Source organism: Trachemys scripta, chromosome 7 (genome assembly GCF_013100865.1).
Source record: "Trachemys scripta elegans isolate TJP31775 chromosome 7, CAS_Tse_1.0, whole genome shotgun sequence".
In the NCBI taxonomy this organism is placed as follows: Eukaryota; Metazoa; Chordata; order Testudines; family Emydidae; genus Trachemys; species Trachemys scripta.
The window spans coordinates 8,728,627-8,755,323 of NC_048304.1; the positions used below are offsets into that span (position 1 = coordinate 8,728,627).

Genomic DNA, 26,697 nt, shown 5'->3' on the forward strand with positions numbered 1-26,697 from the left:
TCAGGGGACAGGGAGCAGAGGGGTTTAGATGGGTCAGGAGTTCTGGGGGGGGCTGTCAGGGGGTGGGGGTGTGGCTAAGGGTTGGGGCAGTCAGGGGACAGGTAGGGGGTAGGGTCCTAGGGGGCCAGTTAGGATGTGGGGAAGGTCTCAGGAGGAGGCAGTCAGGGGACAAGAGGCAGGGAGGCTTAGAGAGGGGGTGGAGTCCTGGGGGGCAGTCAGGGGACAAGGAGTGGGGGGGAGGGTTGGGGGTTCTGAGGGGGCAGGAAGTGGGAGGGAATGGAAGGGGCAGGGGCGGGGCTAGGACAGGACGGGGGCGGGGCTCCTCCCGTCCTCTTTTTTGATTGTTGAAATATGGTAACCCTACTTATACATCTCTAAAAGCTGGGATGGGAGAAAATGTTTTAAGAAGAGAAAGGGAGGTATGTATCATAAAACAACAGATTTCAGATCCATTTGAGTTAATTTGTGCACAAATGACACACACTCTCTCTCACCTTTTGTATCTGTTATGGTAACAGAAACAGCTCTTTTAACTGACAAAGTGATACCACGTAATCTTATGTTTTTGTCTTTCTTATGGTCACATATTGTCCCGAAGTCCCATTGACATACTGCAGAACAATTTATCTTTATATTTTTTATTAATAAATACCTTGAGAGCATCAATGATAACCAAACATAACTCACCAATCCTGAACATCAGTGGGCTTTTGACTGAACTATTGTGCATAGTAACCGCTAATTCACTGCAAATATAAACATGAAAAATACTTTGTTTTCATGCACAGATGTTCATTTAATTTAATTACATTGTCTTTCCATATTTTGTAAACAAAGTGATTTAACCCTCTGCAATACTTAATATCTGTTTACCAGGTCAATAAAAATGAATATTAAATAAAGGAGGAAACATACAATGCTTATTTTACTCTACTGCCCACAGGTTTTAATATAAGATTCAGCAAATGTATATGGGTTCTAAAATTTAATTTAAAATCATCATGGTTCTCCTTAAAGGATATTCTTTTGTAGATATGGGTGTTCAAGTGCAAGCAGAGAACTCCTCCTTTGACCACCATAAAATGTCCAAGTGTAGGAAGGAGTGTTGGCATTATTTTAACATCAACACATAAACCGAAAAAAATTATCACTATACATCAAGTTCTGTACATTAATGAGTATTTATACAAATACCATCCACCAAATATTGGCTTCTAAGGACAGTTCTAAAGTAAGAGTGATTCACCTGGGATAATCTAACTTCCAGCAAGGCTAGTACTTAAAAGGGACATTTTAGGTTACTCTGAACATCCACATAGAGCACAACGTGTTTTACATGGTGTGCAGAATTCTCTCACTGTATATGAAGATTAATGAGGCTTAATTTAAGTAGTAAAATGAAGCTTGAACAACATCGTCTGTGGTGTAGTTACATCAGCAACTGCAAGTTCCTGACCATCCACGAGCCCCAACTCTGAAATAGGGAAAAAAAAAAAAAAAAAAAAGTTGTATGCAATAGATCTATGCTTAAAAAAAAAAAAAAAAACTGAGTTACAGTTCTACAAAGGCTTAAACAACACTATCAGAATTTAGTTATATGTAATTCATTAGCTATAACAACCTCAGTGTTAATTCAACCAAGAAGATGACTAGCAGAAGATATTTGTCAACAACAAGGAAAATGTAAGTTTCACAGCATCCTTTGCTGACTCAAATATTTTTTTCTAATGACATCTGCCCAAATAATGAATGCTATTAAAGGAGTTAGTGCTCATCTCCAAAATAATTTTAAGGACAGGCTGACTGTATGAAAAGGAGTTAACCATATTCTACTGCAGGAGTTAGTGAGTGAGGAGGTGGGTTATTACCCTCGTATAGGTTTATAGTATCCATGTTTGTGAATTAGAAGAGAATAGAAAATGAAGAGCAGCAGAACAGGAAGAGTGGAGGGAATGTAAGGAGAGGGGGTAACCGAGAAAAATTCTCTACTCCTCCGTCTTCTGCAATTTAGTTTTTCTTTCCATAGAAGCAGACAGCTAACTGCATTGAAAATCCTATTCTGTAGTAGGTAATCCTTACAGTTCCTCCTCCAAAAAAATCCCAATTAGGAGAGAGGAATGGGGAATAATAATCCCAGATATAAATAAATCAAATCCATTCGTTTTATGACAATCCAACAATCTGCATATTTGCACATATCTTAAAATGACTTCATCAGATACTAATTTTATTTAATTTATATGTAATTTTAAAGATTTGTTGCTTAAAGTGCTCCTATTATTGCAAAATGTGCAATATGTTCTACAGAGGCATTAAACAAAACAGCACTAAAACTGAGTAATCATATCTCTGATTTATATGTATGTCTTGATATTCTGCGTGACTCAATTAGGCAATACCTTTCAGTGTCTTAGAAAGATTTGGCCTTGTTCGTTCTTCAATTGAAGCTACCGTCTGTAAAATAAAACATTTTTTTTTAATTAAACCAAGCCAAACTTAAATGAAAATGAGTTAACTAAGCAAAAGCAAGCAGGTACTGATCACCTGTAAATAGAGTGTTTTATTCCCCCCATACACAGTTGCTGTGATTGCTGGAGATTTCATTTGCCTGTATGAAAAACATGAAAGTGAAATATGAGAGCTATCAGGATAAAATGCAGTTTGAAAAATCAAATTTTAACATGCTGCAAACTTCAAATTTCTAAAAACTAATCAAAGAAATCAGAATAGTTGCACACTTACAATGAAGCATTATTTGTCAAATAATCCAAGACCTCCTGCAGTTTTGCTGATGGAGGGAACTCTATATTTTGAGGGAGTTGGCTGCAGGCGGGACAATTCTCCTACCAAAAAAAAAAGTGTAGTAATAAAGCTTATACTAATAGACTTTTTCAAATATACTTATATCAGTACCAGTAATGATGTAAAATGTAGATCTTCGCTATTACAATTATTTGCAAAATTTATAAACGCGTGGATCTAGCAAAATTAATACTTCTGTGAAGATTAAGTACCCAATCCAATACTCTGTGAAGTCAATGGGAACCTTTTCATCAACTTCAAAGGGCTTTGAATCAGGTTGTTAGTCACTAACATACAACAATACATATAAAAAGGTACAGTCAATCTGTATTCTGTTTGGTTTAAAGTTTAGGGTTAATCCTGTATGTTACTGAATTAACTATGTTGTCCTAACCTCTCAATGCCAACAGTTGCTGTTGTGTCCTTAAGGCTATGTACTTTGTTCTGTGAATTATGATTCTTGATGTCAGAGGGTTAATATTTCCTTGATCCTGCTTTCCAGGTTCAGCAACTGTTTTCCTCCAGCTATATTAGCAAAAGCAATTGCCAGAGTTAGGGATTTAGTCACCTGGCTCACCTTTCTAGACAGGGATTGCTACTTTAAACACTGGATGCAGCAACAACGCTAACACAAATAGCTGGTGGAGAATACTTCCTGCATGTGGAACTTCTTCCCCCAGTCACTGAGAAATTTTGGCCCAACAGACATAAATATTTCTTAAATAAAGCATCAGTATTTTGTATTTATTTTATGATGGGCATTGGTAATTTGGTGTGTGATAGGTGGATCCTAGGCCTACCCCAACTATCAAATGCTCCTCTTTCTAATGCAGTTGTTGCCTGGCTGCTTGGCACCAGCACAGTAACATCTGGAGGACCAAAGGAAAGATTTCTTCCCACAGTAACAGCACAGTGCCCAGGGTTGTCTAGTACACTTGCCATATCCCAGACATCTGATGTACCCCCGGACAGCAACAACTGACCTTAATTTATTCCCCTTGAAATCTGAATAGTCTAGCTGCTCTCTGTGGATCTAGCACATCACTGCCTACAAGGCCAACCCTCCCCCCAAAAATATCCTGTATACTCATCAGGCTACTCCTCCATGGAAAAGAAGTCAGACATACTGTTACTTCTATTTTTATACAGAACTTGGGAGATATTTAGATACTACATGGTGGGGACCAGAATTGAATTTTAAGTTCAGCAAATAAGTAAGTAGCTGCTATTGCAACAGGTGCTATAAAAATCAGGAAACAACCCAGCCAGCCCAAGAGATTCTTCTGTAACAGGACTAACCTTTCTTTCAGCTTCAAATGTATATGTGTATAATCCATCTACATCATTGAACACCAAGTAGTTATTAAGAGGAATGTATGCACTGCAATGAGAAATGTGTTAGTGTTTATACAAATAAGTTTGCTGAAAATATTTATATTAAAAACAACAAATTACCTTGTTGCTATTTTAAAAACTTCAGTGGCGCATACAGCTGGAAAAGGAAAAAAAACAGTTGCTTTGTTCTCAGTCTCAAAATATACACAACCACACAATCGAAATTGATTGAACAGATTGAAAGGTTTCTCAGAGACTTAGCTGGTAGTACTACACACTAATATGTGGTGGACTTGGTAGTCATCTGAGACAGTCTTGGAGATCTGCACTGTACTTTTTAATCTCTACATTTTTGAGGTGTCAGTGCAACCTCCAAAACTTTTGCTTACTCTCAAGTCACAGAAAGTACTCAGAATTATGCAAGATCATGTGTAGCTGCCATGTAGAGAAAATGGGATAATAAAAGGGAAAGTTAGCTAACTAGAAAACCCCTACACTACCCACTCTCACCCTGTAGTCCTTAACTGCTACCTCATGAAAAAGCTCACTACCCCAAATGGATGGGCAAAGTAAGGGAAACTTGTACTCAGATGCCTGGAAACCTTCTAATGAAAGCCAAAGATTTTCCTTTCGACATTACTGTACCTGCAATGACTGCATTTGTAGAAGCTACAGCTGGAATGATCCGCTTAACAACCCCTACAAAGACAAAACATACAGCATTAAGCCTTTTCCAAAATAGTTTCCCCATATAAAGGACCATGTTAGCCAAAATTTGTGGTTGTTTTGACTGCAGCAGTTTATACCCTAAATCACTTTACACACTTTCCTATATTGCGCATTTCTATAGCGTCTATCACTGTTGTATCTAAATGCAGTTGAAGTACCTTGGTATTTTTCTTGGTATTTATTGTTGCCATTTGCAAGAGGTTACTGTCCACACACACTCAACGAAATGCCAACTACTGCTCTCTCTTACCTTGAGTAAGTCTGTATGTAACACCCTTAATATTGAACTGTGATGCTCTTTCTAAAGATTGTTGGTAAATCCATTGTATATGATCAGGGTCATCTCCATCCAAAGGAACACTCTCTACAGGAAAATTAAAGATATACAGACACATTTATCTAAATTTATAATGACTCTTCAACATCTACTTTTTTTGTCTACAAATTCTATATTTGTTTTAATCCACTAGTCTTGGTGAGAATTAGCACGGTTTTGGAGATGGTGTTGGCAAAACAATTTAGTTGTTAAAACTGATTTCCATACCTTTTATGAGCCCTGATGCATAATTTATAGAATCTGCAAGGTCATGACATGGAGGCCATGACAGGGTGCATAGGGGAGTCATGGGCAGGGAACTATATTGTGGGGTGGGGGAAGAATAGAACAGGGAAGGCTGGAGTGAACAGAAAGGGGAAAAAAACCCTATGTGGGAAGAGGGAGCTGGTCTGGGGAGGATAAGGAATCCATTTACTGGCCTGGAGAGAAATCTCTCCAATACAGTCCATTCTATATGGCCAATTCCCGCCAGGAAAAAAAAGGAAGATCCCTCCAAAGCTAACAAGTTCTGGAGAGTTTAATATTTGAGATTTGCTCAATGCCTTTTTAAACTCCTAAAGGGAACTTCCAGGATTAAAAAGTTATTAAACTAGAAATATCTATCATTTAGCTTACAAGAGAAAAGGTATAATAATCAGTCTATTAATAAACGTCGGGTAGTTACATTAGATTGCTTCTCAATGATGGGCATTACATGAAGATTATCTGATTTTTGTTTATTTTGGGGATAGCGGCCAAGGGGCAGAGTTAATGTTAACTAACCTTAAGTGTGCATTTTCATACTCCCCAATATTAATTTTTAAGTATAACTAACTTTAAATGTACAGTTTTGTTGCTGGGGGGAAAAAAAACCCTACACGTTCTCAAGAGTTGAGACCATATATTTTTAAGGGCGATGTTAAGATTATTAGACCAAATATTAGAACTACTTTTTTTCTTAAATAATTACATGGACTTTGCAAGATTTGCATCTCTCTTCACACCCCCTGAAAGTCTCAATACTTTTTTTCCCCCCCTCAAGAAGTATGCAAATATCAGCAATCATAATCAAACATAGCAGCAAAGTTATAGGTCTACACAAGGGAAACAAAAGTTCAGAAAAAATATTTAAGCTTTCAAGGGTTTATTATGAATGGAAAATAGAAGCCAGTTTTAAAAATTATGAGATACTTTGACAGTGATATAGTATTAAACTCATTAAAATAATCTAAATAACCATTCAAAGTCAGTAAACCACTGTCACAAACTAAGTTTATTATTACTGTAATAAGCAGTGAAAACCATAACAAGCTACCATAACATGAATCAGTACATATCAATTATTCAGCATAATAAAAGGGCCTTTCTCAATGGAACCATTCACACAACAGACATTCAGTCCGAAATTATACATCTGTGTATTTCTACATTAGCAATAGACAGTTTCAGTACTGGCTTCTAACAATTATGTCTGTTCTTTTTTCTGCTGATGGCAGTTGTGGATTAATAAAAAAGAGAATAAGCAACTGTGATGAACAAGAGATCAATAACTGTTTATTCAACATGATCAGTCTATTGTTTTCTTTCTAATGCAGTTGTAAAATATTTGCTTCAGGCTGAAAACTGACACACAGGATTTTAATCCAAGAGTGAAGTTTGGCCAGTGATTGTTGGTAAGATAAAGTGCAAAATTAAAACAAACTGTTTACTGAATTAAAGTATGATTTTACACCTCTTACTTTGCAGCAAGTGTTTTGATTATTTAAAAGTCACATCAGATCATTGATTTAAAAAAAAATAAAATAAAATGCAGTGCATTGATTACCTCCAAAAGGATGTTCCTTGGGCCATTGCAATATCCTGACATACTCAATACAATGTTCTGGCAGCCTGGGCATAGATGCAATAGTACACATGGGGAAATTGATCTGATGAGGAAAGATCATAAAATGATTTAACATATACTCTGTGAGGGAGAGGAGAGAATGGAGAAGTGGCAGAAATGGAACACACAGAGGAAAAAAAAAAAAAAATCAATGCTTTTAGTTACCTGAGGTGGATAAAGTTCAAGTGTGCATTCAATACAAGCTGTCATTCCAGGAATAATCACACGAGCGTTTCCTTTAAAGCCTTCTGTTCCTCCATCTATCAAAGGTATGATGGAACTTGGATCTAACATGCCATCTTCATAGTTTAAAAATGACATCTGTTAAAATTACAAGTTTGTACAAGTTGCATAAAAAATTATACCAGATCCAAAAAGTTCCTTTGAAATCATCTATTACTTAAAGATAGAATACAACATGGCATGCTAAAAAATATTCGGTATTGTAATTATAATAATCTATACATCCTCCCACTTTCATATTTGTTATCAGATACACAAGACTTAAACCTCAAATTAATTTCTCATCGAATGTTGTTCCTACAGTCAAGTAGAACAGCAATGTTATTAAACCGGCAGAAATAAAAAATAATAAAAAAAAATAATTCACCCACCATTATATATGACCAAAATACAAACTAGCCTGTTATTTATGCTTAGATATAAATATTGCACAGTATGTACTGTATATTGTACAGACATCAAGGGAATATGCAGACCAAGATTCCTTCCTTATAAGTCCCATAAACTGTATTATGCCTAAATACTTAGCACTTTACATCTGCAAAGCGCAATAGAACATTAGCCAGCCCAACCTCCCAAAACATATGTGGAGGTAGGTACATAACTTATCACCCTATCATACAGATGAGGAAACAGACACAGAAAGCTGACATATGGTAGGTGACTGAGCCATTTCAAGATGAAACATAACAGCTAAGCATTTCCAGTATTGTTTGTTTCTGAAAGAGTTCAGTGTGTTCACAATTCAATCTGATTTGATTAAGTAAGTATAGTATGCCCACACACTGAATTCTCTCCGTTACTGTCAAGATCCATAGAGTCACAGGCCTTTTTAAGCAACTGGTGTTTAATAAAGAAAATGGCTACAACTATGGACACAAACAGGCTTTCACCTACAACAGTTCGTTTTGTCACCTTTGTTTACAAGGAACCACACTCTGCTTAGAAGTCTATACTGCAGACATCGAAGAACACACTGCAAATTCACATAATTCAATTTTATCAGTTGACTACTTGTTGCTCAGCTCCCTATTTTCCAACTCCTCACAAGCCAAACATCCATCAACAGTACAATGTCCGCATCTATTCAAGAATCCTGCTGAAGCCGTTAAATACATGCAAGAATCACATATGTAAACTCGGTATCCTCTCAGCCGACATGGACATTTTCAGGAGTGGTATTCGTAGTGGCAAAATCAGTTTCAGACATTTGAGCAAGAATTCTTGGCTTTCTCAGGATATTGCATCCACATTCATGCCTAGCTCGGGTGGCTGCCATCTTTTATTGACCGAGAAATATTTTTGGACCATGACATGTCCAATCACTTGTGAAACAGGGTTGTGCAAGAAACCAGCGATGAGGAACAGTGGCTAGAACACCTCTAATGAAGGAGACTTGTGTGTGTGTTTCTCTCTCTCTCACAAGAACTCATACCAACACACAAGTTCCAATCCACTCAAAGAGAAATCCACTTTCCTTGTGGAAGCCGACAACTGTGGGCAACCATTGCTCACTGGGACATGTGGGATTTGGAAAGTCCACAAAAGGGGGCCTGTGTGCTGGAGGTGTGTATCACAGAAGATCAGTTTTACAGAGGAATGTGATCAACATAAATGTCCCCCAAAATTATTTCTTGAGCTAGCTTTCACTAACTGCATTAGAGCTGTAGATGGCACCATTCTGTGCTCACTCAAGCAATGTAGATATTGCCTGAAAAAAGCTACTGGCCTCATGGGAACACAAGCCCTGGTGGATCATACAAACATACTGTTCAGCGTTAGGCTGGCCTGACAAAATACACGATTGAGCTAATTTTCAAGAATTCTAGACTGCTCTGGAATGTACAAAAATGCACTCTTTTTGCCCTACACCATATACCGTAATTGTGTCTGCCCCATGATTACTACACAGTGACAGGTGTTACTTCAACTAGTTGGTTCAGCAAAGCCACAACGGCTGCAGCCTTAAGGCAAGATGGAGACACCTTCTGAAGAGAAATTACACTGCTACTGATAAGGTCATCTGCTCACTTATTTTGCATTTATGAAAGCAAAAGGGAAATGTTAACTAGTGAGTGGATAGAGCAGGCAGATGCAGATTTGGCATTTCACCAGCCAGATCCAGATGCTTTGGTTAAGGATATCACAAATGCTGCCAGTAAGCAACATGCTAATATTAGGGATGCCCTCCGCTAGTATTTTGCAAGTGAAGCAAATGGGAATGACAATGCTGATCGTTAAAATCACAGTCAATTTACTTCTTACACTAGTAACAGTTAATCAATGCTTTTTGATGGTGAGCTTGAGAGGGGATACAACTCCACTCAATCACTTGTACATGAAACAAAATCATCTCACACAATATATATTTTAAAACAAGTTTTATTCAACTATAAAAAACTGAACATGTGCAAGGGGAAACACAACAATCATGTGTCTTCACAGTGCCCAAGGTCAGACATCACAACAACAAATAGGGGGTGGGAAGAAGGAAGTGGGCAGGTAATAGAACTACAGATGGTGATGCTGGAGATTGGCTGAGGTCTAGGCTGTCACAGCTGTCCTGTTGGAAGGCAAGCCAGGAAGTGAGAAAGAGTAGGTATTCCAGGGCAAGGGGAACACTCATGAAGGCATCACTGCTAGAGGGGGTCTCTGTGGGAACAAGCCTGGTCGTAGACACAGTTAGGCTGAGAATGTCAGGCATTCATTTTTTAAAAAGGCTCACCCTATTCCCCATCATCTGCTGCACTGCCATGGAATGCTATCTCCAGCCAGCTTATTTCCTTTTCATGTTCCATATAGTTTTGCAGTCTGATCCTTCAGCTCCTACACTGTCAGATTTCCACACGCTAAGCTGTTCTCAATAAACAGCTAAATTTGTCAAGCTCACTTCTTCTGTCATCTCCTCTTCTTGGGCTCCAGCAATCAAGCTTCCCTCTGTAACTCAGGGAAGCTATCAATACTTGATCTCTTCTTATGAAAGTTGTTGAGCTGATCTTAACATTACACTCCTTTGTTCTTGCTAACATATGCGGTCTCCTCCCCATTCTAATAGCAACTTTTGGGGGGAGAATGAAAAGCAGCAGGGTTAACAGGGATATTTAATTTCTCTTATTCTGTCTCACTGGCAGCTGCCCACCACTAAAATAGGGAGAACTAAAATCTGAAATAAGTGTCCTTTTTGCGAGAATAGAGGTAACTTTTGCCACTTTTGTGAGGAGAATAAGGGGGTGTTCAGTTTAGCACAAGGTCTTACACACATTTACTGTTAAATACACTGGTGAATACTGTGGTTCTGTATATCCTGAAATCAAAGGCCCTAGGTTACGTCAATACAATTTGGATTAGTTTTTCAAGTTATCAGTGCCGAGACCCTGGTTTAGGGAGGGGTCATGAAAGGCTAGTTTGCTAACAACCTCATTGCTGAGCTACAGGAGTGAACAACCAAGCATTTCACGACTCTAACACCCAGAGATTGGAGAAAGACTGTAGCTAAAATAAACTGTTATCAGCACTAGTTACATGATTTGGTCCTATTAGACAGAGATTCGACTGATCCACTGATGTCTACTAGCTACAAAGTACAGTAAGTGGATTTGGCTTTAATACCATCAATGGGTATTTGAAACTTTTACATTTTAATATCTTTTTCATGCTGTTTTAGTGCTATTATATGGGGCACAGTACTCAACGGGAAGCATGGGGTCACTGGAATTTCTATGCTTAAAGGTCGCCAATCTGACAACATAAGATGGAGTTGTTGTAGCCATGTTGGTCCCAGGATATTAGAGAGACAAGGTAGGTGAGGTAATATCTTATTAACCCAAATACTTGGTCCAATAAAAGATATTACCTCAACCAACTTGTCTCTCTACCAGTAGAAAGAACAGAAAGGCAGGATCTGGCTACGAGAATGATGGTGGGGGAGGGGATTGTGAAGGGCAGCATGCGCCATCACATTTTGGGGGGGAAGAAAAATACCGATCTTTTGGCCAAACAGCACTCATAGGAGGGGCTCAATACTCTGCTCACTTGCTCTCCATGGATGTGGAAAGAGTGAAGACTTCCAGCCTCAATGGCAGCAGCATCTGTCCACACAACAGCAATAAATCACTAACATATGGACCTCATTTCTCTCAACTCAAGCATACAGTTAAGTTATAAACAAACACTACACCTTACCTGGAGAGTCTGCTCCTTCCTCTATTCCAACACTGTTAGCTGGGATCTACAACAGCAGATCCATAAAGTCCAGGTTCATGACCTGCCAGTCCAATTTCTGCTGATCAATTCACTTCTCCTGCCCCACCAAGATGCCTCTCTATTGTCCAATGACATGGGAGGCTCAGTGAATGTCTTGGCCCAAGACTATGTTTTAACATGTTGTAGATGGGGAAAGGTTTGCCTTCCTTCCATAGACATTCATGTGTTGTTCTGGATCCAAATGAACTACTCTTTCACGCTCTTAATTTTATCCCAGTACTGCTTTGCATTATGCCTTATTCCAAGCTTGACCAGATGCTGTGACATGTGGCATAAACAAAAGTGCCCTGGAATGAGAATCAGCTCAGAATGGATCCCCTCATCACTCCAGATATTGAGAACAGCCCTAACACATTTGGCTCAGCAGCACAATCATAGACAACTGTTGCTGAAGGTATTTCCGAACCAAATGCAGAAGCTAGCACAAGAACACAGTGATTGCACAGAAGTGAATGATTACAAAGTTCATGTTTTGTTATGGCAGGTGAATGTAGAACATTATATACAGGTGTAAAACTTCATGTAGGATTGCCATGGTATGCACTGAGCATGGGACACAAATGCCAAGGAGTCCTTGTCTAGAGAGATCACTGAAGGATTAGCAAGAGCACTGTGGAATTGTGTTGGGAGGACCGATTAACTAGTGCAGGTGTAAACATCTCAGATTTACACATGCAATGAAATGGTGCGGTTAAAGACTCATATAATGTACTGGAGATGGTGCTATTAGACTCGTACTGGGATAGCTTGCTAAATTCTAAGGGGTGTGGCTGAAGACACACTTATACATTTGCCAAGTGCCATAATTTGTTCTGAGGCCTGGAGAGATTAAGTGAGTTATCAAAATGTTACACAGCAAGTCAGTTGTAGAGGCAGGACTGAAATTTAGGAAACCTTGGTTCCCAGTCCCATGCTCAAGTCCACTAGACCTTGCTGCCTCCTGTCAGAGTATTATCTTAACTCAAGAAAGTCCCATACTAAAAAATAATTAGCTTTTTTGGGACCAAATCCTGCTTGCTTTACACAACTGTGATAAGTTATGTTTACAAAGAGCAGGATGTGCCCTTAGTGTATTATTTTTACCTGGTACCACTAAAATGCCATTGGAAAAATCACAGTTGTCTCACTCATGTACTATTAAGTGCATAGTCCCCAAAATAAAGTGTCAGAAGGTTTTGCTGTTTTTTGAAAGAATTTAAGAATAAGATCCAAAGTAATACAAGATAAATATAAAAAACTCACAGGAGCAAGAAAATTCAAAGAAATAGAGGCAGCTCTATCTTTAACTCATCCCACTGAGTCAATGAATAAACACCAACATCAAGGAATAAATTGGTGAGTAGTAACGGAAAAACAGTTTAACCTGAATTCCCTTATTTATATCAGTTTAAAATTAGATCCTGCTTTTATTTGTTTTGAAGTGAATGTAATGCTCACTAAAAGCATTGGATTGACAGCCTGGAAGACAGAACTCTGTTTATTCACAGAACACATTAGCACAGGCAGCAGCAAGGCAAACTTCTCCATGCTGCCTGTCACTGTATCTCAACTCTGGCCTACAGGGACCAGTTCTAGGTGTGAAAAGAGAGAGTTAAGTCTCCATGCTTATTTAACCCTTGGCCTTTCAGAACGCAAAAAAAGGGCCGAACTAGTGCCAATTATACTGGTGGATTTTGTGATACAGATAGCGGTCCAGCAGGAACTGGAACTCGTTACATGTAAGCCACTCAAGAAAAAAGGATGAGCTGGCTTCAGTGGCATTAAAATCCATTTATAGTTTACATGTAAACTGACATTTTTCCCAAAATGTAATAGAGTGGTATACATTTCATCATGGTTCACAAGGAGTTAAGAGGTTTAACGTCATACATCAAAATGAAAATATACTCAAATATGAAATATAATGGAAAACATGTCTTTACAATTATCTTAACCAGTTTCACAATTCTATTTTAACACCCTTTGTTCCATACTAATGCTATTTTGCATAAAGCTATTTAAATTTAGCTATCTATACTCAAATGATAATGATTAACTTTAGAAAGATTAAAATAAAGTCTTTACCAGCATGCCATTTATCCATCTTCTTGCAATTATAGAGTCCAGACCACATACAATAATATGAAATTCTAGAAGAAAAAATTTTATTTAAAATTTCAGTGTGTTTTCCTTTAAATAATCAATACATTTTAGTCACACAACAGGAATGAAGTTAACTCAGCTATGCTATGTAGTTTATAAGAAAGTTTCACTATAAAAGTTCTGGCTTTAAGTGAATAGTATTTTCTGCTCACTCGAAACAAACAATAAAAAGTGAACACTGACTTAACCAAAAAATGGCAACCATCAACAACTACGGTGCTTTCCCAAAGCACAAGTGGAGAATTTGTATATTTGCAAATGCTACTTACGTCGATAGAAAGTTTCATCCATATCCTGAATTTTTTTAAAATGTCTGAATGTATATGCAGTAAAGGAATTATATTATGGTAATTAGTACTTTTATAGTATTATAACCAAATATAGGTTAAACACAAAATCAGTAAATCAAAAGACCTAATGATGTATCATCACTTTATATCAGATGTGGGCAAACTACGGCCCGCGGGCCGGCCGTCTGGCCCCTGAGCTCCTGGCCACGGAGCCTAGTCCCCGGCCCCACCCCAGCAGCCATGCGGACTACGCTTTGGACCACCGCTCCCGCTGGGCAGCATGGGGAGCGCAGCTGGCTCTGGCCAGGTGTCGCGGCTGCAAGCTCCTGCTGCTGGTAAGGGGGCGGGGAACGGGTTGGGTAAGGGAGTGGGGGATCCTGGGGGCAGTCAGGGAGGAGGGGGCGGTTGGATGGGGTGGAGGTTCTGGGGGGTGGTCAAGGGATGGGGAACAGGGAGGGCTGGGAGTGAGAGTCCCGGGGGGCCTGTTGGGGGCAGGGATGTGGATAGGGGTCGGGAGGGCAGTTGGGACAGGGAGCAGGGGGGGGGTGGATAAGGGGGTGGGATCCCGGGGGGCAGTTAGGGGCGGGGTCTCGGATGGGGTGGTGGTGGTCAGGTGACAAGGAACAGAGGGCGGTTGGATAGGGGGCGGGAGTCCTGGGGGGGAAGAGCTGTCAGGGAGGTTGGATAGGGGGCGGGGGTCCCAGGAGGGGGCAGTCAGGGGATAAGGAGCGGGGGGGGTGGGGGTTGGATGGGTTGGGAGTTCTGAGGGGAGCAGGCAAGGGGCGGGAAGTGGGAGGGGGCAGGCTGTTTGGGGAGGCACAGCCTTCCCTACCGGGCCCTCCATACAGTTGCGTAACCCCGATGTGGCCCTCGGGCCAAAAAGTTTGCCCACCCCTGCTTTATATAGTACCCTATTCATATTTATATTAAAGTAGTGATCAGAAGCCTCACAATTCCTGGAAATTTTTGGACTGAAATTAGGACCATAAAATCATCGGCTATGAAGACAATAGTAGCCCCTCTGGAGAGTGCTGTCTAGTCTCTTCACCCTCATATTCCTCAAGGTGATGAGGAGCATGATCTGAGCTTAAGTGCATAGGAGAGCTGTGAAAGGAAGGGAACCCGGAGCAGACCTCAGACAGCAATGAGGTTGAATTGGGAGTCCTACCACGGTAAGGGATACATGAAAAAGGGAGCAGGGGAGAATTCCCTGTTGAAAACCAAAGAAGATAGATAAAAAGAGGAGACAAGAGTCTGTACAAGACAAATCAGACCATGAATAAAACTGTGGCACACAGAGACAGGCTGGACGCCAGAGATGACATCACTTTAGGTCCAAGAGTCAACGCTGGTGCAGTGCTGGTCACAGTGCCAAGAGCAGCCGTAGTCTAAAAAGGTCCACGGCAACACAGAAAAGACTCAACTACCTTAACTTGAATAATGAAAATATTGGAGAAAACATTAAGCTTTCCAAAAAGGGGGCCGGTGAGAGTAACAATTGATTCTGCCAAGTTTCAGCTTGCTGCCTATTTAGATCAGAAGAAACTGAGTGGTGGGTAGAGGTGCGTCCCTTTACACACCCTGACCACAGTGCACAAGGATATAGTTAGGTGCGGGTGTAACACAACACATATGGCTATCTATCTATAACTGGTGGGCCCAGGAGGTTCCATGCTGGTAATGCTCCTTTTAAATTTTTCAAACATATTTCATTCTAGTTGATGAATAGGTTTATATGTATCACAGATTCTTACTACATACTGCAAGGAATAACATAATACATACACCAAAACCTAATTCTGTGCCTATGCACACTTCTGCTGTTCTACACGATAATGCCACAGTGGGAAAGAACCTAAGCCATCAGTCCAATTAGTAAGTTACTTTTTGAACAAATGAAAAGAAGTGAAATTAGATTCTTTAAAATTAAATAGCCTGACCACCTACAGCAATCTTAAAAACACAATTAACTTCAATGGCTATTATTTCTCTAAAAGGATACGGTACAACAGCACAACTAGGAATTCGGTTGTTTAGAAATTCTGCTGCAACCTCTGCTTTAGGTCGTCCAACATCTTTGGGACTGCAAAAAAAAGGGGGGGGGGAGGGGAGCTTTTAAAATTCTTATTCTAACAGCAAATCATTAACCTTTGCAAATCACGTCTTACAAATGATTTACACATGAGAAATATTACTGTAGGAGAATCTAACAACAGATAGTATTATGGCGTATTCCTGTCATTCGTTAAATGGCTTTTACTTATAAGCTTCAGATATGAGACTAAACACATTTAAAGATCTTCATAACAGCTGCTGATACAAAATATTTGAAAAACTGGTGGATATTTTATTTTATTAGGAAGGAAAGTGTTACTTGTGAAGCTGATACTTTAATATGTATAAATTCTTCTATAGTAATACTTATTCCATTACCTTAGGCATCAGTGAATTAATTGATACTTATGTATTACTTGTTAACAGCTTTATTCTGTTAAATTAAAAAAAGAAAAGCACCATACTTGTAACCAATAGGAAACTCCTTTTTGTACGCTGGTTAACAATACATAATTTGATTTCAATTTAAAATTTAAGAAGATATTAAACCAGAAGTCTGGGGTCAAAGTTTACTCTCAATTCATCATATGCAACGCCCACCAAAAGCAACTGAGGACAGAACTAACAAAATGTATTTCCCCCCATGACTGGAGGGGTCTTAACTGGCCACTTGACCTTGAATGGTCCCTTGAAGTGTTCACTACTTATGCTAAACAATCTGTTCCACCTTGTATTTAGCTATGGCAGCCTGAGTACATTTTCTTGACCTGAAGAAGACACTTGATTCACTTTGCATAGGTGCAAGACACTACAAAAGGTGCAAGGCAGTACAGAATCGGGCTCCTGGTTTAGTTAAGAATGAGCATTCCCTTGATATGAAAAGTTAGTTAGCAACGTTGATGACATTCTACTGGACTAAACAGACACACAATCTAATACATATGCCTTTTGCTTAGAAATCTAAGAATATTTAAATTATGAAAATATCACTTACCGAAACAAAAATTGCCTATTCAGATTAGAAACATCTATAGTATCCATGTCAATAACATGGATTTGTCTAAAACCCGACAATGCCTGTGGAAATAAAGTAAAGCTTATAAGAAGTGAGATATTTATAGCTCGTCAATAAAACATTCCAAGTGCTAACGGGTTCATAAAAAGCCAGCATCTGAAGGAATCTATAAATGTGTTCAACTCCATACACAGATTGGCAAATGGACATAAATAACATGGAACCTGTTGACTTTTTTCCCTGCAATAAAAATTCTAGTGTTAGACCAGGGGTCGGCAACCTTTCAGAAGTGGTGTGCCGAGTCTTCATTTATTCACTCTAATTTAAGGTTTCGCGTGCCAGTAATACATTTTAACATTTTTAGAAGGTCTCTTTCTATAAGTCTATAATATATAACGAACCTATTGTTGTATGTAAAGTAAATAAGGTTTTTAAAATGTTTAAGAACACTCATTTAAAATTAAATTAAAATGCAGAGCCCCATGGACCGGTGGCCAGGACCCGGGCAGTGTGAGTGCCACTGAAAATCAACCTGCATGTCGCCTTCGGCACATGTTGCCTACCCCTGTGTTAGACTAATAAAAAAAGTGCAAGATGTCACAGAGATAGCCTTAGTACTACAGAATACCCTGGCTATGTCTACACTAGCACTTTTGTCAGTCTAGGGTGAAAAAACCTACCCCTGACCAATGTAAGTTTTACTGACAGAAGCACCAACATAGCTACTGCCACTCGGGTTTAATGATGCCGACGGGAGAGCTGTCTCCCATCAGCATAGAGGATTACATAGGAGACCTTACAGCAGCGCAGCTGCAGCAGTACAACTGGGCCGCTGTAAGGTCTCTAGTGTAGACATAGCCTAACACTTCATGCTTTAGGGACAGTTCACTTTAAAATTGGGTTTTGGAAGAGTACGATGAGAAAGTATCTAAAATATTAATGTTGTAATGCTTATGTGATAAGTCACAGGACATTATAATGCATATTACATACATTTAATGTAAGTAATAAATTTGAATTTAAGTGCAGTCATTTTCTGGTTAAAATACTTACTACAAAAACTGGTATTTGGAAAAACTGGGTTAAATACATTAGAAATGGTCAAAAAACTTTTTGAATTTAGAACACTATTAAGATGAAGGAGACATTCACACTTAGTTGGTGTTGTTTTGTTTTAGCCCATCTGACTGCAGCACAAGGAAGATGGTAATATGCCGATTTACAGTGTGAATGGTACCTGCACAACCACAGGGGACAGAATTCTTTTAAATAAGGTCAGACTTTGCAAAAGAGTAAACTCTGCAGAACTATCTTAATCTACTTTATCCCTCACCTACATGGTTCTAAAATGTTCAGGCAGAAAAGTATTTACAATTTCAATGGAGTTAACAACCATTTCTGAGTTAAGATAAATGCAGATGGGGGCTTTCCATGTCTGTGCTCAAATCACAGCTGACAATAACCATGAAGAACTTATAGTCAACACTGAAGTACAACCAGCAGTGCAAAATCACCACATTATTTGACAACTCAGCAGGCTTAATCTCTCTGCCACTGAGTATCTGCCCAATCCTGTTGCTAGGCCAGCCCATCCTCAGTAATGACAAATGGTATTAAAGCACAATAATGTCTACAAAATTATTGTGGGGCTGATCCAATAGTTTAATGATAGTGCCCTGACACTATCACACAGAAGACTTGTCTGAATTGCAGTAAAAAGAATTGAAATGCTATGGAGACAAGCACACTACCTCAGAGCAAGAAAATACCTTGTGTTACTGAACAGTGACCCTCCTGCCATAATTATGGGTTCCAAGAAGATTTCAGTTCAGTCCCATAAACCAGAAAGGATACTGGCTGCAACATGGCCTCTGAAAAATGAGCAACTATCAAGCAGAATAGGTAAAATCTGAAGAATCTGACAAAGAACCCTGTCCTCCAATTTCTTATAGGAATAATATTCAATATTCGCGCACATATGAAACATTTATTATTTGATATCCAAAAATGAACACCATATTATATGTATTAACTCTAATAATGCTGTATTCAAAGTACTAATTAAACAGAAATCAAAATCTATTTTTTTTAAGTAAAAGCATGTGTTCTTAGGCAGCAGTAGCAAGTGAGAATTTAACAGTGGATATCTGAGTGCTGCATGTTCATCTTGTTTCACTGGATGATGCTCAGTTGTCACTTTAAGTTCATCCAAAAGTCTAAAGAAAATTAAGTGAGATTTTTAAATTGAACCATCAGTATTTATTAAACATACTTAAACTGTGTTTTATATCAGCTGACTATTTCACTTGCTACAGTGAATTTGATTTGAGATTAACTTGAAACTACAGCTCCTCTTCTGATCCCTGAAATAGGCTTTTCAGAACAAAGACACTGGCAGGACAACACGTAAGCTACCATCTTGCAAACACTTGCACACAAAGATGAGATGACAGAGAACAAAAACAATCAAAGTGAATGAATAATCTCCTGAGGAAAGGAGTAGGATTCCAAGAAAAAGAGGAAAATCAAAGTAATTACCAGATTTTTCAGGAGTTCACATCCTAATCCTCCTGCTCCAATAACTAGAACTTTACATGTGTTTAACAAAAAGTCGAGAGGCTGTAAAGAATGAAAAAGGATATTAATATGTTGAATAGGAGAAAACTAAGATTTCCTCATTGCATTACAAAACATATGATTAACTTACAACTTCTAAGCACGTAACAAACTTTTCTTTGATCTTGGACTTTACCAGTTGTTCGGTCCACACAATTCTTATACCTTGACTAACTTTAGTAAAAGATGTCTGCTGATTTCAATATTTCCTTCATTTTTCCTATTTTATTTTGCTTGTGAAATAAGCAATGTGCCCACCATCTTCCCTTTCAGAAACAAAATAATTTATTTGAAGATATTATGGTGCCTTTCTCCCACTGAAAAGTTTGCTGCCACACAATACAAAATGAAAGTAAACCCAGACACAGAAAATATTGCTGGCCTAAAGAGTAGTGAAATACTTGCAGCATTGGATAATTGCTCTCTGTGGACTATTCTACCAGATATTTAGCTTGAACTGGAAACTGATGGAACAGTACACTAAAGATAAAAAGGAATAAAACAAATATTCTTGATAACAAACAAGAATAAATAAATGAAATGCACTGAAAAAAGGAGAGAGAAAAACAAAAATAAATGAAAAACAAAAAACCACTTAAAAAAAACCTAGAGAAAAGTTTTTGTTTTGTTTTTTAACATAAAGCTAGAGTGCATTTAAAATATAGACGACAAAAGCACAGGCTAAGAATCCAGAATAAAAAAGGGAAAGTAGGAAAAGGAAGAAAAAGGGTAAGAAATAAGAATTTTTAAAGAGTGAAAAATCAATGTAGGAAAAACAACGAGAAATGATCAGGTGAAAAGGAACTAGGAAACTGTTCATAAAGAAAAAAGTAGGAGGGATACAGAGAGGAGGGAACAAAAAGTAGTGGGCAAAAAGCAAAATAAATCAAAGGACTCACTTATTTTGCTATTTACTTTTTAATTTTTTGTAATTGCCAAGGCTACTTTATACATATCAGAATTGACATGAGTGTGACACGTGAACTCATAGCAACAGTTCAAATAGTTATCCCACCTTCAAATATTATGGAGTTTTGCTCATTCCCATTAAAAACATCCTCCCTTCCCAATACAGTAGAACCTCAGGAATTCCGAACACCAGAGTTATGAACTGACCAGAACCATACATCTCATTTGGAACTGGAAGTACACAATCAGGCAGCAGCAGAGATGACAAAAAACAAAACAAACAAAAAAACCATAAATACAGTACAGTACTGCGTTAAACAAACTACTAAAAAATAAAGGGAAACTAAAAAAGGATTTGACAAGGTAATGAAACTGTTTCTGTGCTTGTTTCATTTAAATTAAGATGGCTAAAAGCAGCCTTTTTCTTCTGAATTTTAAAGTTTCAAAGCTGTATTAAGTCAATGTTCAGTTGTAAACTTTTGAAAGAACCATAACATTTTGTTCAGAGTTACGAACATGTCAGAGTTATAAACAACCTTCATTCCCGGGGTGTTCGTAACTCTGAGGTTCTACTGTACTGTGACTACTTATGTTTAGCTTAATTCCTTGTTTATCTGGGAGATAATTCCTTACTGCACCCAAAATTATTTAAAACCAGTAGAAAGTTACTATTTTCCAGTTGGAACTTCAGGAAATAGCCCACATGCACTATACAATTTATGTACATATTACTGAGAAAGCTTGTAGCTGATAATGAAGTGTAAAAATATAGAAGTCTATTTATAATACGGTACTTTATTCTAAAATCATACGATTCAATTGATTCACTTTAAACACACACATGCATTTTTAGTTATCTTGCATTGCTGGATGGTACACCAATAAATGTGTTCACATTAGTTTGCAACACAACACTACAAACATTTTTATTTAAAATAAATGTTTCTCACTTGAGTGCCTGGCTCGAAATCAGGGTGTGTGAATGGTCCAGATCGCTCGAGGAACTTCTTTACATGGTTCCAGCGACCTTCCCAGTCTCCAGTGTCCCCACACCCACCATCAACAGCCATTCTGCACAGAACATAGTAAATTCAGCTGCAAAAATCAGTAAGGAAAATGCCACACCTCTACAGCTTGTTTTCCATGACTTGTGCTAAAAGAAAACCAAACTATGGTCTAATCCTGAAAACATGTCCACATCTGTTAACTTTAATCCAGTTCTGATTAAGCACATGTGTAAACGTCTGCAGGACTGTGGCAGCTAGATAGTAATTTTGAAACAACAGAGTAATACCATTAACTACACACCAAAGTCAAAGACAAATAGACACTTGAAAATAATCTGGCTAATTACCTACAATCAGCTAAAGGTGACCTGGAAAGAAAAAGTGAGTGTGCTCTTTTGTTGTCTGATATACAAAGAATGCCCGAAGGAGTTTTTTTCCTTACAAATATCACTGTTAGCACTTAGCAGGGGTGGAGTGTTAATAGTTTTCCTTCCATGCATTTTAAAAAGGCATTAACAAAAATGCCAACTGTCAGACTAAAAGTAATTTCTTCTCAATTAACGAGGTGCCACTTTCATTGCACCTATTTGACAGTTAAGCATAGGGTATTCCAGGGCAGACAATCTGAAATTCTAATATAAGTATTTTTAAAGTTATTTGTACACCTCTACCCCGATATAACGTGACCCGATACAACACGAATTCGGATATAACGCGGTAAAGCAGTGCTCCGGAGGGGCGGGGCTGCGCACTGTGGAGGATCAAAGCAAGTTCGATATAACGCGGTTTCACCTATAACGCGGTAAGATTTTTTGGCTCCCAAGGACAGCGTTATATCGAGGTAGAGGTGTTTTAATTTTCTTTTACGCTTTAAGGAATACTTTTACATCATAAAGTAAAAAAAGACCATAACCCATTTTTCCTCCCTTTGCAGGTCACTTTTAGTAGTTCATAATTAAATTAATTTTACATCTCAAAATATCTTGTTGGAATACTTCAGAACCGGCATACTCACTTCAATATTGCTTTTAATTTAAGATCACTTGTCTCTTTTAAATTAATCTATACACGGAACAAATAATCTTGCCCTGAAAGAACACATCTCCTATTTAAAAATTTAGTTCAACTCAGCCTCTACAATTACTGTTCAGTGTTAGCAAGAGCTGTGTAAATCAAAAAATAGTTTTGCAGTCTTGAGCATGCACACCCAACTTTGAATATGCAAGAAATGTAGTTTGTTTTCTAGTTTATATTTCTCATGCAATATAAGATTAATTCAGTAATTGCTAGGATTTATTTGTCTCCCTCCTCCTCACTTGCCAAAAAAAGAGGGAACCCTAGCTATAGCGGCAAGACACTGCATAGCCTTTTTTCAAAATTCAAAACATGGAAAATAGGGTTAACTCCATTGTAATTTTATTTGATGCATTTTTTAAAATTAAGCTATAACCCTGCAAAAGACTTTCTATAATTTGGGAATAAAAACTTGTACATAAAGTGTTTAAAAAAAAACAACAACCACCCTAAAACTGGATTTGTTTGCATATTTCACAAGCTGTCAATATTTTGACTATTTTTAGACAGTGGGCTGAAATCATCTAATTCTATGAAGTTACACCAGTTACTAATTTATGAAGGGCTTAATAAAAAGTACTACAGCACAAAAATTTCTTTTGTAATTGAAACTTGTTTCACTTTCTCTGCAATATGTACAATTCACACTCCCCTCTCTGACTCTTAGATCTATGGATCCTCCTGTTGTACACTGGTTCTTAGCATGCATTGTTACTAAAGAAATGCAAACCTCATAGATGTTTTTAACTTCTTTTATTTGCACCACAAACATTAATCTGTATCCTATGTACTGTAATTTAAAAGCTCTGCTGGAAATAAGCGTAGAGCTGTGCTTGGTGGCATTAAGAACTGATTTTCTGTGCATTTTACATAGAGTCTAAATGTATCCATTATCCAATGGTACTTTTTTTGGGGGGGTGGGGAGAAGAGGACTACATTTTTCTTAATTTACAGTTAACTGTAGGCAGTAAGATTTGGTTTTGAGTTAGACATTTTGGAGACCTGCCAAATCTGTTGTTTGAAGTGAGATTTTTTTTATTCATTTTTACAGCACCATGGTATTAGCTCTGTGTACTTAAATTTTTATTAAGGATCTTATAGTGTATTTCAATGAACTGTTTCAATTTCTCGTTTTTAGTTTTCAATGTCATTTTAATTATCACTGTATCACAGTCCTTATGGTGTCCCAGGTCCCACACTCTTTCCTTCTCCCTCCCAGTTCCCAAAGCTCCATGCTTCTGAGGGGCCCTGTCATCAGCATGCATGCAATATGCCCAAGAACCTCTGTGACCCCATCCCAAACATACACATGCAATGCCTGTGAGCCTACCTCCCAGGCTAAGTAGCTAGGTCTGTTTTGTGATCTTTAGGGAAAGGGTTGCAAGCAGAGGGAAGGATATAGCTTGAGGGTTCCCACATGTTACTTTTTGGGGAGTGAGGGGAGGTGCATAGAGTCTGGGGTTTTAATAAGCAAAGGCAGCTCTTCTGTAGCCTGGATCTTTAATTCTCAGCAGCCAAAACAGCCACTGCCTCTGCCCAGCAGCATAGCATCTCCCAGCACTGCCAGGCCATACTCATGCCAAGCTTCCAGCACCCCAAGCACCAGCCCCCTCTCCACAGGACATTCCTCTTCTCTAATCCATTTCCCAAACCCCTTAACACCCAGGAGCCCACACTAACCCATCCCATAGCTCCACCTCCTGCCAGCCTGCCTCACGCTGCCCCACCCCACAGCTCCAGTTCCCCCAACCCCACACCAGCCCATCCCACAGAAGCTAACTTGGGCCTGCAGTCCCCGCAACTCTAGTTCACTACACCAGGCCCAGCAGGCTCCCAAAGCCTCAGTATCCAGATCCCGACCCCTTCCAATAACTCACCTGCCAGTAACTGCCCTACACTAACCCTTCTGCCCCCCAGGCACCGCACCCGCCAGCTCCACCCTACCCGACCTCGCACTAACTCATCCCACAGCAACTTCATAGATTCTAGGACTGGAAGGGACCTCAAGAGGTCATCGAGTCCAGTCCCCTGCCTGCATGGCAGGACCAAATACTGTCTAGACCATCCCTGATAGACATTTATCTAACCTACTCTTAAATATCTCCAGAGATGGAGATTCCACAACCTCCCTCGGCCATTTATTCCAGGGTTTAACCACCCTGACAGTTAGGAACTTTTTCCTAATGTCCAACCTAGACCTCCCTTGCTGCAGTTTAAACCCATTGCTTCTTGTTCTATCCATAGAGGCTAAGGTGAACGAGTTTTCTCCCTCCTCCTTATGACACCCTTTTAAATACCTGAAAACTGCTATCATGTCCCCTCTCAGTCTTCTCTTTTCCAAACTAAACCAACTTCCTCCAGCCCCCCACTTTCCCCAGCCTCGCACTAACCACCCGCCAGCAGCTGCCCTACCCCGCCCGGCGGGCCCCGCACTAGTCCCCCCCAGGCAGGCCTGATGCTAACCCAGCAGCCCGGCCCTACGCTACCCCCCAGCCCCGAGGCCCCGCCACCGCACTAGGCCCCGCAGCCCGGCCCCACACTAACCCATCCGCCAGCAGCTCCTCTATCCTCCTTCTTTTCTTCTCCCTAAAAGAGAGAGAATAAAAGAAGGGTCAGTCTCGCGCTACCGAGCCCGGGGGGAGGGAGCCCGGGGCCCACCGAGCCCCGAGGGGAGGGGGAACCACACACCCAGCTACTTACGGCTCCTCGCCATCCGCCATATTTCCCTCTGCTTCCCACAATGCTCCGCTGCCAAACCGCCGCCGGCCAAGCCGGCCAACGGCACCGCAGCGCCTCTATGGGCGCAGCTCAGCTAGAGCGCCAAGACGGGGGAAGGCCATAGAGAGCGGCTGGGAGGATAGAGCGTCCCACCCGGCGTGCTCCGGACAGGCTACGTGCTGGAGGGAGGGAGGGAGGGAGTGCGCATGACACGTGGCTCCAATACAGGACAGTGTAGAACTAATCTCCATAGCAATAACATAGGGAATGGACCCCACAACCTTACTGTGCCCCCTAGAACTCATCCCTCTAGCCACAGTGCAGGGTCTAGTCCCCTACAGCTCACCACAGAGCCAACGTGCCAGCACGTCTCACTTCATTGCCAAACAGTAGGGCATAGGCCTCCAAAAACCATCCCCCCTTGCCAAAGTGAAGGGTATAGGCACTAGCCATCATCATGATTCTCTGAGTCACATTGAATTGAAGCACGTTTCTGCAACATGAATAGTTTAGAATTCACAAAGTGAGGTTTTTACCCACGAAAGCTTATGCCCAAATAAATCTGTTAGTCTTTAAGGTGCCACCGGACTCCTTGTTGTCTCCATTCAAACAGCCTGTTAATTTCAGTGTTGATGGTTACAGTTTATGGAACAATGGGAACAAGCCTGTGGCAGTGGCCCGTATGGGCTATAAAACATCAAATGCATTGGTGTAAAATATTTCGTGAAAAATAAGAAGCATTTCACATCTTCACGTTAATTTGAGTCCACGTTTGCTTTATATGTATTCATCCGATCCTTTGTAAAAATGTCATGTCAATTGACATTCTTTTAAACTAATGCTCCTCCCTCCCCGTTTTCAGTAAGTACAATAATGTACACAATAAATCCCTATATGCATCCAAAGAAGTGAGGTTTTTACTCACGAAAGCTTATGCCCAAATAAATCTGTTAGTCTTTAAAGTGCCACCAGACTCCTTGTTCATAGATTCATAGATTCTAGGACTGGAAGGGACCTCGAGAGGTCATCGGGTCCAGTCCCCTGCCCACATGGCAGGACCAAATACTGTCTAGACCATCCCTGATAGACATTTATCTAACCTACTCTTAAATATCTCCAGAGATGGAGATTCCACAACCTCCCTGGGCAATTTAGTCCAGGGTTGTTTTAATAAACCCCTAGACTCTTAATCATCTGACTGGATTGTAGATTTCTCCTGGGTTGGATGAGCCGTGACAGGCCCGCCACAATTCTCCAATAGGCTCATTAATGTAATTTTATCAAATTATTGAGCTTCT

General features: G+C 39.6%; 1 protein-coding gene across 2 annotated transcripts; it reads right to left on the minus strand.

Moving 5' to 3' along the window:
• Positions 1-622: 622 nt before the first annotated feature.
• UBA3 (ubiquitin like modifier activating enzyme 3) lies at positions 623-25,480 on the minus strand. Of its 2 annotated transcripts, XM_034776384.1 has the most exons (18): positions 25,382-25,480; positions 25,226-25,267; positions 21,551-21,671; positions 19,614-19,694; positions 17,055-17,137; positions 16,008-16,088; positions 13,985-14,028; positions 13,638-13,702; positions 7,233-7,388; positions 7,008-7,110; positions 5,117-5,230; positions 4,783-4,836; positions 4,258-4,294; positions 4,102-4,183; positions 2,743-2,843; positions 2,545-2,608; positions 2,400-2,454; positions 623-1,474 (listed from the first exon to the last, which is right to left on the minus strand). In XM_034776384.1, the coding sequence occupies exons 1-18, from the start codon at positions 25,399-25,401 to the stop codon at positions 1,386-1,388; spliced, it is 1,392 nt and encodes a 463-aa protein (XP_034632275.1). In that variant the 5' UTR covers positions 25,402-25,480; the 3' UTR covers positions 623-1,385. The 2 variants fall into 2 exon arrangements, with proteins under 2 accessions (XP_034632275.1, XP_034632276.1); XM_034776385.1 differs by lacking the exon at positions 25,226-25,267.
• Positions 25,481-26,697: the final 1,217 nt, after the last annotated feature.

Coding starts and splice junctions, on each gene's coding strand:
- UBA3 (XM_034776384.1), bottom strand. CDS start 25,401: ATGGCGGATGGCGAGGAGCC. Junction 21,672..25,225: donor GAGGAGCTGCTGGCGGATGG/GTTAGTGTGGGG, acceptor TGTTCTGTGCAG/AATGGCTGTTGATGGTGGGT. Junction 7,111..7,232: donor TTGAACTTTATCCACCTCAG/GTAACTAAAAGC, acceptor TTTCCTCATCAG/ATCAATTTCCCCATGTGTAC.